The 15,870-nt window shown below is 42.2% G+C and overlaps 1 protein-coding gene across 2 annotated transcripts in view; it reads right to left on the minus strand.

The window, feature by feature from the left end:
* sec24d (SEC24 homolog D, COPII coat complex component) overlaps nucleotides 1-14,043 on the minus strand; it is a 26,409-nt gene extending 12,366 nt beyond the window's left edge. The window contains exons 1-20 of one of the 2 annotated variants that reach the window (XM_046063789.1): nucleotides 13,828-14,043; nucleotides 12,442-12,625; nucleotides 11,416-11,515; nucleotides 10,977-11,113; nucleotides 10,580-10,849; nucleotides 9,814-9,935; nucleotides 9,574-9,685; nucleotides 9,051-9,178; nucleotides 7,518-7,656; nucleotides 7,237-7,352; nucleotides 6,311-6,435; nucleotides 3,979-4,170; nucleotides 3,378-3,471; nucleotides 2,670-2,786; nucleotides 2,174-2,344; nucleotides 1,452-1,548; nucleotides 1,191-1,336; nucleotides 958-1,096; nucleotides 206-324; nucleotides 4-72 (exon numbers count right to left, since the gene is read on the minus strand). In XM_046063789.1, the coding sequence (XP_045919745.1) occupies nucleotides 4-72; nucleotides 206-324; nucleotides 958-1,096; nucleotides 1,191-1,336; nucleotides 1,452-1,548; nucleotides 2,174-2,344; nucleotides 2,670-2,786; nucleotides 3,378-3,471; nucleotides 3,979-4,170; nucleotides 6,311-6,435; nucleotides 7,237-7,352; nucleotides 7,518-7,656; nucleotides 9,051-9,178; nucleotides 9,574-9,685; nucleotides 9,814-9,935; nucleotides 10,580-10,849; nucleotides 10,977-11,113; nucleotides 11,416-11,515; nucleotides 12,442-12,592 (2,544 nt within the window). In that variant the 5' untranslated portion in view covers nucleotides 12,593-12,625; nucleotides 13,828-14,043. Of the gene's footprint in view, nucleotides 1-3; nucleotides 73-205; nucleotides 325-957; nucleotides 1,097-1,190; nucleotides 1,337-1,451; nucleotides 1,549-2,173; nucleotides 2,345-2,669; nucleotides 2,787-3,377; nucleotides 3,472-3,978; nucleotides 4,171-6,310; nucleotides 6,436-7,236; nucleotides 7,353-7,517; nucleotides 7,657-9,050; nucleotides 9,179-9,573; nucleotides 9,686-9,813; nucleotides 9,936-10,579; nucleotides 10,850-10,976; nucleotides 11,114-11,415; nucleotides 11,516-12,441; nucleotides 12,649-13,827 lie in introns of both variants that reach the window. The other variant, XM_046063788.1, reaches the window with a different exon arrangement.
* Between the last annotated feature and the right edge of the window lie 1,827 nt (nucleotides 14,044-15,870).

Below are 15,870 nucleotides of genomic sequence, written 5' to 3' on the forward strand. Positions count from 1 at the left end.
GACCAAGGGAGCCGTTTTCATCAGGCTGTTCATGTAGACCGGAAACACCTTCATGGCATCAGGCAGGATCAGCTACATATGGACACATGCGTCAAAATGTCGCTCTATTATTGTGTTCCCGATGCTACGCACAAGGTGTTCTTTGTATCCTGTAATCAAAGCCTAAATTCAACAAATGTCATCCCAAGCGCTGTTCTGCACTGACCTGGCTGGCAGCGGAGGGGCTGGCACAGTTCTTCCTGTAGCAGGCCAGCATGTGGGCTGTCTGGTTGACCAGGATCTCCCTCACATTCTTCAGAGGCTGGTTCAACATGGCACGGTAAGCTGAGCGGGCACGAGAAAAGGTTAGTTAAAATACAGGAGAGGGGGAGGCAGGGGCCTGACTGGCAGCTAAGGGGAGTGAAATGCAAAAAGATGAAAGATGAGGGGAAAAAAAGATTTAGGCGCAGAAGAAAGAGAGCACGGGGGAGCTGAAGAGTAACAGGACGAATGAAAGGAGGCAACTGAAGGTCAGTAATCCAGCTGTACTTGAGGCTTCGCTGTGTGCAGATTACAGAAAGCCTCTGTCATCAGTACTTTATGTGAAACATGTGGTCCTTATTTTCACAACTCATTCTTTTACTCATAAGTCTGCGAACATTAGTGGATCATCGAGAGATGCGTGGGGGAAATTCAACAAAGGTCAGGATGATAGCACAGTACATCAGCAGGCCACGTCTGCACTACGTTAGACCCGCAAATAAAGAGAGCTGACAGTGCGGGGTGGCTTGACCTCAAATAATGGACTGTTTAAGAATCATGGGAGACAAAACAGTTTTCTTCCTGTTTCAGTGTCAGCAAAGGATGTTTCAAGTTAGTGTGTGTGGCTATGAAGAATGCAAATTTAAAGATAAAATGAAGCCGTGAAGAGACTAGCTTTGTGAATTTTAGTGTCGGTAAACGTAAAAGGACAGCCACCTGATTTGGCAAAGAAGTTGATGAGGGAGTCGGTCTCGCAGCTCTTGAACATCTCTGACAACTGCGAGCTGCAGTTCAGGTTGAGGTTGTGGATGCGGAGACGTCGCTGCCCGTTGATTGTGGTGTACAGCAAGGCGCACTGGGAAAACGGGGTGCAAACTAAAGTTAGAACCGCCGCCTCAGGGATTTGACTCCTGACAGCACCGAAAGCAATTGCAAGTACAGGCACGTACCTGCATGAGCGCCCCGGTCTCCTCGCTGAGCGCGTCGTCGTGCTTGAACTCCACGGTCACGGCCTTATCGCAATCCACAGCTGCCATTTCTATATCTGTGGTGTTGTTCATGTGGATGGCACCGAAGAAGTCTGTTGCTCTGAAGCCTGAGGGAAGACGCATACAGAAAAATGTACAATACTGGGCTCATCTCCTTGTAGCACATGGGTAATCTTGGGTAATCGCAAACTGTAAGTGCTAAAGTCTCATTCCGTTTCTTACCTGTACTGGTACGAACGCGCATGATGGCGTCAAATCCGATGCTTTTCTTCAGGTCTTTCCTCAGGTCTCTCAGGAAATGCTCCCCGTCTGTCTCCACCTGACGACAACATCCGAGTGCATTTGAGTGAGCAGCAGATATTTTTATATGCACAAGCTTCAACCAGCAGGTGGCAGTGTTGTCACAGTTCAGTCCTGTGTCAATGACAGCACAGGACTAAACTGCGCACACAAATGTACCTCAAGTAATTCAGTCTAATACCACAAGAGGTGATTTCTTTTGTCATTTTGGGAGAAAGTGAAAAATACGTGAACACTAACTGTGATAATTTAGCTTTTATGGAGTGATAAAATAATGTAGCTCTTAGTGACATATTATGTGATTAATGCCTGCACTGTACTGTTATTTATAATGTATTTCAGTGTAGGTTTAGGCCATGTGCGTTAAACTGCATTGTACTGCCTCAGGATGTGGTGTGTTTGTAAAGTTTGGAGCAATTTCCCATGCTTGTTCCACCATTCCTATGGGACAGGTCTATAATAGACTGCGGGTCCTGAGCCAAAGTCATTACGTGGCTACAACTATTTTTTTTTATTAGGCTGCAAATGTCTTTGCCTGTGTGTTAAAGAAATAAAAACTGGGGAGGAAAAAAAAGACTGTCTGCAACACTGTCAATGTCCTTGTATGTGCTACTGTAAACAGGTATACCTGCTGAATGTTGTACCTGGAAGTTGTTGTACTTGTAGACGGAGCCTCCGGTGTGCGAGGGCACGTCTGCCATGGTTGCTAAGTCTACGTACTGGCTGGGGAAGAGGAAGAGATCCACGCAGCAGCCCTGCGCAACACACTCCTTAGAGAGCTGCTCATACACTCCTTTCTGAGGCTGGAACAGGGTCTAGGGGAAAACACAGACAACATAATTAGAGCAAGTCAGCAGCCCCCTGAAGAAGCAGTCTCAGATTTCAAATAAAGCTTCAAGACATCACCCACCAGATCCTACTCTCTCGTGCAGAAGAGCACACGTTTAAATATAATAATTTCAAAATGAAGTTCAAAACTTAGGTTTCTTGTAATGACGGGCATTTATATAATTTGGTAAGAACCCTCTTTTGTTGTTGCAGTTTTTAAAACTGAGCCCTGGCCTGCAATGGCTGTTTACTCAATCTACATTTTGGCAGCAGTCTGTATTTGGAGAACACACTGTGCAACAAGCTACTCACTTTCTCTTTCTCAGTGTTGACCAGCTTTTTGTCATCCCTGTTCTTCAGTTTGCCGGGAGCCTCGGCAGTGGGTATGGAGGAGTGGAAGATGAAGAGCTTCCCGCTACATTCTGCTGCCTGGAAGGGAGACAATGATGATATTCTCAAAAAGAAGGCCGTGTTGCTGTGACGCGTTGTTTATAGCGTTATAATGAAGTCGTGAGGTCACAAGGTGCAAGTTTTACACTCCTGCAGAGGATCCTCTTCTTCTCATAATAATAAACCTTATTTACAAAGCCCCCCCCGGATAAAGAAAAGATGTAAGCAGTGCCCAAACTAAAATTCTGAACATGGACAGGCATGAACAAATAAATACGTCTCAGGCTCTTTGCTGTTGTGTAATGTCACAACTGCTTCCAATTAAAAGCTGTGTGTGAACTTTTCCTTTACTGCACTCCAGAAGACTGACCTCACATCACTGGAAAAGGACTTGGACTCGAAAATAAACACAAACATATCAGGAGGAGAAAAAAAAAAAAGAATCTTCGCCAAGCTGATAGGTTGAATGAGTTCAGGCGTTGATGCCAGAGTCAGGGTGAGCGATACGTTTGTTTTAGTTTGTCTAAATATTTCAATCTTGTGGGTGCAATTTTTCTTTTGTTAAGATTTAAGCTGCAGTAGGCCCATGGTCTCCCACTTTATGTTGACAGATGTCACACTGTTGCTAACCTTGAAGGCCTCGATGCCGGCCTGGATGACGGGGGCAAAGACCGTTTCGCTCTCGTTGGTGTCGGCAAACATATCAGGAATCTGGTCCAGGAGGCTAGAGAGAAGAGGGACAGGATTATGGCTCTGTCGTTGTAACTCACAGCCAGCTGACTTGCAATAGACTCATCTACTGTATTATGATTTACTTTTTTTATTTAACCTATATTTATTCAGAGACCTCACTGAGAGCAACCGCTCATTTGCAGGAAGGCCCTGATCACAATCACACCGTTACACATTCACACCTGGAAGCTGCCCAGTACAATCGCTGCTTGGTCTGCTGGCCACTGAGCAGTTGGAGTTATGGGCCTTGCTCAAGGGCACCTCAGTGGTGGTAATTGAGGGAGGGCAAGCACTGCTTGTTTTACTTTTCACACCCAGATTTATCCTGCTTGTCCGGGGATTGAACCGGCAACCTCATAGTTACAAGCCACCACTGCCCACTACTACTTAAAACTACTTAAACTTGGGGGACAACATGCCTAATTCTCTCTCCCCTCTGCTGCGTGGGGCATCCAGGATAACCACTTCTTCAACAAATTAATCAAAAGTTGTTTCTTACTTGGAGATAACGGCCCTCGAGTCCTGGTAGTTGACGAGGAAGCCGTCGAGCAGCGGGACAAACATCTCAGCTGTGTCTGAAACCACCATCATCTGGGGCTGGGCCAGAGCGCTCTTCACGTTGTAGAAGTGGAGGACCTTGTTGTATGTGACGAAGCCAACCTTGATCGCAGAGCTCTCCATGCCGTCCTCTCTGGTGAGGGAGAACAAGCATCAGTGAGGTCCAGGACATTTCTAGTAAATCCGCTGAAATGTTATTTGCAATGGCGCCGTGCGTGCAGTGTATAAAATCTAGTTTGATGTCAAAGCTGATTTACAATTTACAAGAGTTCACTGTCAAACCGCAGCCATTGTTGATATCTTACTCCATGACTGCTTTCAAGACCTTTTGTATATTTCTACTACATAGCAGAAAATCCATTTCATCCATTTCAAGCACTTGTCCACCAAATAAAAGGGCCATTTCACAAACCAAGTCAAACTGGCAAGTGTAAACATCCGTGATGGACTTTCTTTTTATCAATGTTTAAGCCAACGTCCTAATTGGTGATCCAAAGAGAGAGGGGAAGGAAATAGCAGCTACAGGTTTACTCAAGCCGAGCAAATGTTGGTCGGTAAAGAAAACAACCCAAACCCATTTACTTGTGAGACATGCCTGCTATTTACATTTTTTTTACTCCCTCTTTTCCATTTCTCTCAGTATTATAGCCAACTTGCTTCTACATTTACTATTAGAAAAAGGGGCAATGCTTTATTTGACATGTCTGTATTTTCCTAAATATTTCCGCGGGGACATTTCTGGAAAGAACAATGTACATTTTTACCATTTATAGGAACAATACAGGTCCGTGAAAGAACTGCCTCATTTAAACCAAAGTAAATATTAATGTTATTGGAAACTTTATTTTTCATCTGCATTAAATTGTATGGTTGCATAAAGACAAATGTGATGTTTAGCTGATTTGCTGAGTACTGACTAAAAGATGAGAATGATAAGAGAATATTAAGGAAGTGTAACTATTTAGCACGGTCTGTTTTCACTTTACTTAGTACCATATTACAGAAACGTTTTCGTTTGATTAATTAAGAAAAGACTGACCTATGAAATAAAGCGTTACCAAAAAATGTCTTTTGTCTGTAGATGAAGTGCTACTAAAAGAAATAAAAACATGAAAACCCCTGACATTTACCAGAACACTCTGAACATGGGGTGTGGAACGGGTAGCTGAACCACAACCGTACATCAGAAAACCTTTCACCATCACAGTCATTTAAAAGCGTTCTTTACTGACGCTGCCAACTGCAGTTTGTAGGTCTCTCTTCCTAAATCATACAGACACACTGAGAAACATGTAATGTGGCTTGAAACCGTTGCAAACGTCCTTTGAAGTAAATATGCTGCTGGTCAGCCATGAGCCCACAGCTCCTCTGTGAACATCAGCCGCAGGTGCTGCTGGAAATAACGGACTCAGAAGGGATGAGTTTATTCTGTTCTTTCTCATACCAGACAGTGATTAAAAATACCAGTGATACCAGTGACTCCATGTCTACATCTGCATTTACTTAAACCGGACTCTAGCTTTATCTGGATGGGATTAAATTAAATACTGCCGAATTACATGAACTATATAAAAATGCATGGTGTCCAAGTGCTTTAATTTAGAGCCTGTACAAACAGAAGTTAAGATTCAAACATAGCTGAAGAGGAGGGGGGGCTTAACTGAAGTACACTTCTACTAAGTGTTTTAAAGATGATGTCATGGCAGTAGACAAATATGGCTATATTGCTGCTGGAACTATTGGTTCTAATGGAGGTGGTTATTTTATGAGTAAGGAGGTCAAGTACATCATTCTCTCTTCTGTGATAAATCAAAAACTCACTTCTGTGGGGGGAAATGCTTACACACAAAACCAGAGCTGGCTGTACGAAAACACGCTTTTTGTTTTCTTTTTGTTTTGGATGCCGTTCAGAGATGAGAGCCTTCACCATATTTTCTATTTCTGGCAGGCTCAGCACCCTCCCTAACTGATATCTGCAAAACTTCATGCGAGCATGTTCAGCTGATGAGAACAAATAGTTGGTTGTGTGTTGAAGACTTAAGGGAAGTCCTTATTGGGCATGGTATATTATGTTGGATATGAACAGCATTTAGTTTATATTTTAAACTGATTCTGGGACACTTGAATATGTTGAGGATTTGGTTGATGTGGAAAAGTGGTGATGTGGAAGTTCTGCTAGTCTCTTATGCTGGGCTCTAGGAGTCAGTATGCATAGCACCTAATGTAGCAGATGATACATATTAAAATCCTTTTTTGTGATTCATTGTGTGTACCTGGGCAGATTCTCCAGCAGAGTCTTCAGCTCGTCACATATCAGTTTGACCAGTCCACTTTTAACGTTGTTGTAGGACACGTCAATCATGAAGATGTATCCAGGAGGATTTGGAGGCTTGTTGTTCTGTGGGAGAAGAAGGCGGCAGGTGTAACGCGGCTTGACAGGCATGCAGCATAAAATATCTCATTTCAAAAGGAAATGAGAAAGAAATGTTTTATTGTGTGAACTCTTGAATAAAGCGGTTATGAGCAAACAAAGGATTCCCCTTTTCAGTCCTGGATCACCTAAATGAAGGCTTTAATCATCATAAACAGAGGCCCAAAGCCTGGGGTCTTCTCTTATTAGTTCTCTAATCCCAGAGATGTTTCTGTGAGGACACCACGACAGTTATGAATTCCTGAACGGAGGGCGAGATAGTGTGTGTGGACGGGACTGTCAGGAGGACATTGTTATGTTTCCCCAGTTACTGTACAACCCATGACAAGACACTCAACTTGCAGGCTTTTGTCGAATAGCTGGCCTGTAGAGGCTGTGTATAAGTCTTAATAAACAGAGCAAAAGTAGGCCAGAGGAGTGACTCAACTTTGCCAGCTCACTCTGACCCTCTATTGTTGTTCTCAACAGCCACAGCCTCCATAGGGACAGGTGATCAGTTGTGATATAATCAGCTGTGATTAATAATGTAGGCTGCCAAAACGTCCTTCTGAAAAGTCAGTAATGCAAATCTTGGGCCGTGTTAGACAGGCTTCTATGAGAAGAGTCTATTTCAAGTTACAAAACTTTTATGACACTTTACCTTCTGTGTTAAATCATTTTTTTAAAACTCCAGCAAACAATCCCTAAAATGAAGTGCCTGTTTCAAGGTAATCCACTCTGCATGTGTATTGAGTAGTCGTCAGTGGATGTTTAGTAGTTGTTCTGCACCTTGCAGTATTCCAGGGTGGCCGCAAACTCGTAGGACCCCAGGGACAGCTCAGGCCTCTCATACAGGTCCACCCTCCGGCCCATGTGGTCAAGATGTTGGAAGTAGAAGACTGGCACTACAGCAAGACAAAGAAATACAACTGAACATAGAACTCTGCATAATATCTTCAGTTTAACACTGCCGTGTTGTCTTTCTTCTGTTCTTCAAAATAAATTCTATTACTTTTCGTTTTGATTTCAAATGTCAGTGTGCATGTATTTTTTTTGACACTGTATTGTACCTTCATTGACACAGTTGCAGAAACCACACTGGTAGCGACGACCTCCATCGATAAACTGCATGTAGGGACACATGTAGGCCTTGCATCGATTGCAGCGGATTGGGCCCGTCTCACCGTGGTTCACAACATATAGAGGAGTCTATGCAGGGACACACACAAGACTTCATGGTCTAGTTTTCAACAGCTGTTCCTAAATTAAAGCACTGTCACTGAGTACTGTAAGCAGCCCTCTGACCCTAACCCACTGTTTATTTAACACATTCATTAAAAATGTTTGCTTCAAATGGACTCACCTACCCTAATACACATGCAGACAAGGCAGCAAGCAGATTTATTATCAGACTGGAGAGTTTAACGTGGAGAGTCAAAGTGTTTACATTGTTTTAATAACCCAGTTGTTTACCCAGTGCGGAGAACAAAACCTGTTGGATCACAAAACATATGCATACAGCATCCAACAACAACATGCTCTTTGTATGTGTATGTGTGACTATGCTCCATGCTGCACTCGATGGAATCAAATCTGAGAGTGCAGTGCACTCAAGTTTGATTCCTTTTGTATAAACTTCCCTTTCTTCTTCAGTGGTCCCTGCAGATCTGACATTCGCTAATTAGCCTTATGCCAGATGAGAGAAAGCTAACATTGCCTAAAAAGGCCAGTCGGTGCCTGGGACAAGGCGAGTGTGGGGGGGATTTCTAAGGCAGGATTCTTGGATCACATATGAACCAAAAGGAGGTCATTCACGAGAGTAATGAACTTTTGTAGTATACAGAGACATCTATCAAGTATATTTGGTGGTTGCATGTTCCAAATTGGCTTTTTTTAAATAAAATTAAAAGAAAAGAAAATACCAAACTCAATTCTACAGGTAAATGCCAAAGTGGAAAAATCATAAACAAAACCCTGTGTCTCAATTAAGGCCTGTAGTAGTGAGATTTAAGAGCTAGATTTTCGACTCAAATGGGAGAATATAGAAAAATCCTTTCTGGGGAAATGCAAGAAGTTGGGGTCTACCACAAGTGTTCTTTAGTCATTCATAAGTCATTCTTGAGATGACACAGTGCGCTCTGCGGATAGAAATGCTTTGGTGTGGGTTCAATGTTTTTGCGTGCGCCGTTTGCCATATATAGAATGTAGGCCCACCCAAGAAGAGTTTTTGCGTTTTATGATTTTCTTTCCTTTCAAAAGTCTGCGTGGAAATGCGAAAAGTGCAGCTTGACTGAAAATATTTCTGATGCATTGATGAGTAAACATCAATGCATCAGAAAAGAATCATCAAAAGTCAGGAAACAAGGCGGTGACGCAGCCTACTCAAGCGGCGACTGATGCTTCCCACCAGGAAAATGTGTTTTTGCACAGCCAAGCTAGGAATCTATTCAGTTCTCTCTCTCTCTCTCTCTCTCTCTCTCTCTCTCTCTCTCTCTCTCTCTCTCTCTCTCTCTTTTTTGTTTATCGTAGCAGATGATTATGTGTCGCTGAAGTTTTTAGATGGTGCAACTGGCCTTAAGTTAGAATGTGAAACCATGACTTACCTCATTCTTTGGCAAACTGGCAAAGGGTTTAATGATGGAAGCCAGGGGCACTTGGCACTGTTTGGCCAGGTCGGCGGTGCAGGGTAGGGAATAGGTGGTGCAGCGTATGAACCTGGGACTGGCATTGCCTGTTGATTAGCAAAAAGGAGGGTTAATGACGTCACTATTACGACAGAGCACATCTGTATTACAACTCTCAAATGCCTGTGGGCTATAATTCTCCATGTTTAACTTACCATTACTAGAAATAATAATTAGATAAGTCAGTAATTAAAATTCTCATGGAAATGTCATTATTTTGAGCAGAAGCCTAGAAATTATAAAGTTCATACCACAAATGACAGAAATGACTTAACTCGATGTGCTCAAGTATTAAAAAAATGTGTTTAAAAAAAGTCTTATTCCCCCCTCCAAATATATGAAAACTGTTTTAATCGGGATAATTGGATGTTCACCTACAGTTGCAACAGATTAACATCTATTAAAAATGTTTGTGCTTAAAGAAAAGTTTACATGTTATTACCTTGGTCATGTACTGTAAAGTCAGTGGTAACCAGAGGTGGAACCTGTCCTCTGACGTTTGTGTTGAAGACCTGCCCCCCATGTTTTGCTTGGTCATCCTCAATGACTTGGGTCTAAATCAGGCAAGTTATGCATTACAGTACAATAGGATACAAACAGATACTTTATTAACAGTTACTGCTTAAATACATGTCAAAAAAATAACGCAATGTTCATCAAGTTTGCTTATTAGTCAACTCACTGTGCTGGGGATAGAGTCAGGGTCCAGTTTCTTCTGAGGGGGTCCCGCCAGTCCGCCTGGTGCTCCAGGGAAGGCCCCTGGCATGCCTGGCTGGGGCCCGGCCATTTGTCCCCCAAACTGACCTGTACATCAAAACAGGATATATACTGGCTGTTAAATGGCATGAAGGTCAGAATTGTGTGTGCAGCAGAGCTCTGTTTTGTTGACTAAATGTAAGCTGTAGAATAAGTTCTGATCCGACTGCGCCGACTATTCAACATACAAAATAGTTCTATGACACAGAGCAACCTCGGAGGAAAATCAAGCCTCAAAGACATTTTCTGTCGTAAATGGCTATATGTTTTTTTTTTTTTACTGTGTTGTGGTTTCAAATATTTCGGCTAATTTCTGACCACAGAATCCATCCGCTGAGAATAAGTGGGGGTGGTGATGGTGCAGTGGATAATACAAATGCCTTTGGTGTGAGAAACCCAGGTTCAATTCCCCCTGTGACACATCCATCAATGTGTCCCTAAGCAAGACACTTAACCCCTAGTTGCTCCAGAGACATGCAACCTCTGACACACTTGGCAATTGTAAGTCGCTTTGGATAAAAGCGTCAGCTAAATTAATAACTGTAATGTAAGTAACTAATCTTACATGAAAAAAGCTGTAATATCCTTTTCAGAATACTTCTTATGACTGGTGTGAGTCAAGTCAAGTCTATTTTATTTATAAAGCTCAGTATCACAAATCCTCCGTCCCTGTTTTTTTGGTTTACAGTTACCTTCTTGTTGTGGGTATCCAGGTGGACCAGCACTTCCTGGACCGGGCTGCTGAAAACCTCCAGGTCCTGGAGGAGGTGGTCCGGGGAAGGGTCTACCCATGCCTGCCATCGGTGGGGGTGACTGCGGTGGGGACATCTGGGGGGACATCTGGGGGGACTGCAGGCCTGGATGCATCTGTGGGTGGCCCATCGCTGGAGGAGGGGCTGTTTGGAAAGGCTGCTGGGCTACAGAGTTTGGTGGAGGAGGAGCGCTCTGCATGGGACCTGGGGCTACACAAGTGAGAAAGGAAATTCAGACAATTAAAACAATCTGGTGAGTCCATTCTTGCTGTAATTTTTCAACGCCCCGCCTCATCCCTTGAAGTATGAAGTATAAATCATTACATATCAAACATACCATAGTTGCCCAGGTTCATGGCACTCATCTGATTGGTGAGCTGCTGCGCTGGAGGCGGGGCCGCAGAGGCCATGTTGTTGTATGGCGACTGTGGAGGTTGTCCATAAGCTGCAGAAGCAGCTGGTGGCGCAGGGTATCTGAGGAATATAAGAAACAGTTATTAATGTACAGCAGGTACAGTACTTAAAGCTGTAACATGCAATGTGAAAAAACACGGTCCACACAGATCTGTTGCGCCTAATCCTTGCTGATTAAAACTTTTTTTTTACCTGGACAATCACTCAGTTTAACAATGAAGAGCCCCTTATGGTTAATGATCTTTATATATATTCCTTCATGTATTTCCACTGCAATGCTTACACATTTATAATCTTCCTGTGTTGATTTCAGAGAGAAATGTAGCTGTGCCGAACAGCTGCTGCTTAGTGAAGATTGTTACCTTTGTGGATGTGCTCCATTCTGCTGGATGTTTGGATTGTACTGACTGGACACTGGAGGTGGAGGCATACCGGCAGCAGAGGAAACTGGCTTCATCATACCTGCAGTGAGTAACAGACATGTGTGTGGTCTACACTGTATCAGAGGTGTTATCCACACCAAAGTAAGGCTTCGAAAAAACCTGACTTTTTAAATAAATGCCTGAACACATCTCTTTGACTGAAACTGTTGATCCAAACATCAATCTGGTTCCAGTGCTGCCCACTGTCTATTGTGTCCACTGTCAAGTATAAGAATAAGAAAACCTTTATTTGTCCCACCGTGGGGAAATTGCGGTTTGCAACAGCAAAGACAAGAGCAGAGATAGATAAGTGTACAAAGTAGCATAAACAAGTGTCAGACAAGAAAGTACCATTCTTACAGTAAATAAAAACAAAGGTACTGTACATTAAATAAGACTAAAGTGTGGCTGCAGTTGATCTCCACGCTGTTGTCGAGGAAGCATTTCAGTTTCTTTGACATCATCTTGACCATGTTTTATCTAAAGACCTTCAGTATATCAGTATTTCTTGCTGAGAGTGTATGGACTTCAAAAATGGGGTTACACTTTAATCATATGGAGCTGGTTGTTGTGACACTTAAAATAAAGCCAATAAAGTCACTGTATCTTCGCTCGTGCTAGAACATGCGCACTATCACAATGGTGCAGCACATGAATTATTTAAAGGCTAGACACACAACTTCACTCCATGACACATAAAACATAATGAAATATATGATACAAAAGCACACTCAGCTGCAAACTACCACACATTACGAGCCATTACTCATATTCTTCAAGCCGGCCAGCCCAAAACAGCAAACATCATCTCTGAAAGCTTGGGAAGTGTGAGCTTTGCTTCAGCTGACACAATTCAAGTATGAATGAGCTGCTGTTGCTAGGTGGCAAGATTGAACTTGATAAATGAAAGCCGAACAACCTTGTTATTCGGTAAACAATCTCAACACAAGAGTACAAGTCCTTTACCTGTTGGTGGAGTGTTGAACACCTGAGGCGGCCCCCCATAGTGCCCATAGTGTGGCTGTGCAGGACCAGTTCCAAATCCGCCTTGGTAGCCCCCTATTCCTGGCTGGGCCTGGGAGTACGGGGGTGTAGCAACATAACCCTGTTGACTCATGTTGATGGGATGACTGTTACTGTCTTCTCATGCCTGGGTGAATGAGTTTTAACAACCTGTTAAGTTGATAGAGTGAAATTTAAAGTCTGCATGACATATACATGTACTTTAGTGTTTCTACTTAATTTATGACAACAAATGATACAGAAATAGAAACTGAAAATGAATTGTTCGGGACAGTTTGCATCTATGTTATGAACGTATATCTTTCATAAATGTAGCATGTTTGCAAAGCCACACCAATAACAGCTGATATATGACCTCATGCTATCATCAGCGCCCCTATCATTTGGACCTTTGGCATCTCTTCTTGAGAGATAAGGCAAGGCAGGCCTATCGTCGCAAATATTGTCTTCAAGTGCACAAACATGAGTTGTCGCTTTCTGTTTTTGCTGTTAGAGCTACAATTAATTCACAGTTATTATAACTTGCAGTGTTTACCCTTACATTTGCATAATACAGGCAATATGAGTACCCATTTAGGCCTGTATAATTAAGGCCATTTATACACCCTCTTGCAGCCAACCGCACCTTTGCACTTTGTCTAAGTTTTGACCTACAGGCTGTCAATGGACTATGAGTTTTTCTGTCTTCTGGGACGCAGTAAATAATGAGTTATAAAAGCAGTTGGTCTGTATAGACTATTTAAACAAGTTGAACTACGGTTGAGTAGGGTCAACAAAAATAACAGCTGCGTACTAACAACTCCACGAAAGCCCTTTATTGCTACATAATAAACCAAGTGAACACATGTTACCCAAACAGAAAGCATAAGGAAAAAGAAATAACCGTGGTTATGTCTTCAGCTCAATAGTTAATTGACCTGTCTCTTGTTAATCTGACACTTCCGAGAATTGCCACGTCAAAGACCGTTATGATGGCTAACGTTAAACATCTGAGAGCATCCCTGCCTTCCTCAGATCCAGCTGAACGGACACACATGTTGTCCTCTTTTTAGCACAATACTGTGGCTACAAAACGCACGGCTTCACACCTTGTCGAAACAACGCAGTTAACGTGACAGCACGGCACCTCGTCAAGTGTTGATGAACATTAACACGTTGACAGAGCGAGAGAGAGCATCTTGCTAGCTACGCGGAAATTACTACAAAGTTTTCCACTGCACAAGAGGCGCTTTCATTTAAAGGCTTATAAGCAATCAAACAAAGCCTCGCCTGAGACGGAATTACACATTTATTCTGGCTACGTGTAAATGTTGTCGTGGTGGTATTTACCTGAATATTGGGCAGAGTCCTCTTCGCTGCCTATTGCCCTCAGTGAAAGCAGAGTGCCACGTCAAACTACACCAGAGCGCCGGTCCACTCTGCTGGTTACGCGACGCAAACCAGCAGTGTCGACACAGTGCATATATTTCAAAATAAAGCCATTAACGGCGAATAAACGTTATTACACTATATGAATGACGCTAACACAACACTCGTTTGTAAAACCGTACTTTTTACATCTTAGTAAAACAACTTTGATGCTCTGTATGCCCGTGTTATTTGTTTGAAAAACGTCATTTTATGCTTTTATCTTGAAAAATAAACAGCTGGACTTCTGGTTTTGGTTGTTGTGTTTTTGTCTAACTTCATTCTGCTGTGAGCGTATTTGGCGCTGTACGCATGCGTGGAAAAGAGGGAACCCATACACGTCAGCACAGGGGATGTAGACCTGTGCATCCCTTTATAATCATGCGTTTCATCATTATGACTGCTTTCACTCTCTGTTGTGACCCAATTATTTCAATAAACTGGACAGCCCGTAGGGGATTTTCAATGTCCACATCCAGTGAAAGAATAGGCCTACACTAAATATGTACAGCAGTTCTGTTAAATCGAAATTACATTCTAAATTACAATACCAAGAACTGATAGCCTACTCTCTCTCCCGTAGAAGAGCACAGCAGCAGATGGGGGAAAGAGAAAGTGCGGCAGAAGCATGACAGAGACCAGAATCAAACAGAGCTGTTTGCTGTTCTCACTTGTTATTTTTCAAAATTAGTGTTAATTTTACAATAGTATGTAACCATTAGGCCTATAGCTCAGAGTTTAGTTTCAGTAAATGCTCCTAAAATCAGTTCAAGGACCAAAAAACGTAGGCTACTCTGATTGTCACTACTTTATATCCTCTACAGGTCCTCCTTCCTATACAGAAGGTGAACAACAGACCATATGTGTGCTTTCATCCAGTCTCAGTTTATAAGAATTTCTTTCTAGACAACAAATGTGGTGTTTTAAACGGGCAAACTGTGATTCCTATCAGTCTATTCATGAAAGGACAAAAGTCAAATTACATTTATTAAAAGAATATGACAAGTGGGCTATGATATTGTATAAGATAGGCTACATTTTGTCTGTAAGTAACCATATCAATATTTATTAATTAATCAATATTATTTCTTAAGAACAACTCAATCAATATTAGCCTACTTAATCTAATTTCATTCAAGCTAAATTGAGTGGGGAATTATTTTCTTTCTTTCAATTAGGCTTCCTGTGTGTAGGGTTTCCCCTTAGAAACTGATCAAGTGGCAGCACCCAAAATGGACGTGTTAATACCATGGTTAACACGCTATTTTGTGTCGTCTCAAGACGTTTAAATTTGTAGTGTTAAAAGGGTGTTTTATGTCACCTTGAGACGACATTTTTCTGTGCTAATCAGCCAAAAAACTTTACTATCTGTAGAATTTGGTCATGTCCCTACCAATAATCAGCTTCTACTGAATTGTCCCTAGCAATAATTTTGATCAAAACAATTAAATATAGGCTAACCACTGTTGTCTGTCAACATGTATCGATGTGTTTGGTAACAAATGTCGTCCCTCATCTGGCCCCACCAACAGTGACGTTAAATATCCTTGTATGATACAAACACATCAAGCGAGACTAAGCTTTAACATGGAAGGAATCATGAATGAATGAACATATTTCCTTACATTTATTGATCAGGCCATTAGTAGTTATAATGATAATAAGTTATAAGACCTAGCCTACATACTCACACGTAGCCTATATGCCTATCAGCGATGTAGATGGTATAGGCCGTATGTGGAGTTACAGTCTCTGAACATTTGTGAGTCTGCCATAAGCTGTGGAGAGATTTACATTCTACATTTACACACACATCACAGTGTGTTTACTTTCCTGCAGTCTTTGATTGAGTAGTATTTATCTAGGCCTTTATGGCAATTTTCTGCAGAAGCCGGGTGATATTTAGTAGTCAAAGTATCATGTAGCCGCTCCCCCCAAGTTTATTAGGATGCCATAGCTCGGTGA

Source organism: Micropterus dolomieu, linkage group LG12 (genome assembly GCF_021292245.1).
Source record: "Micropterus dolomieu isolate WLL.071019.BEF.003 ecotype Adirondacks linkage group LG12, ASM2129224v1, whole genome shotgun sequence".
Classification (NCBI taxonomy): domain Eukaryota; kingdom Metazoa; phylum Chordata; class Actinopteri; order Centrarchiformes; family Centrarchidae; genus Micropterus; species Micropterus dolomieu.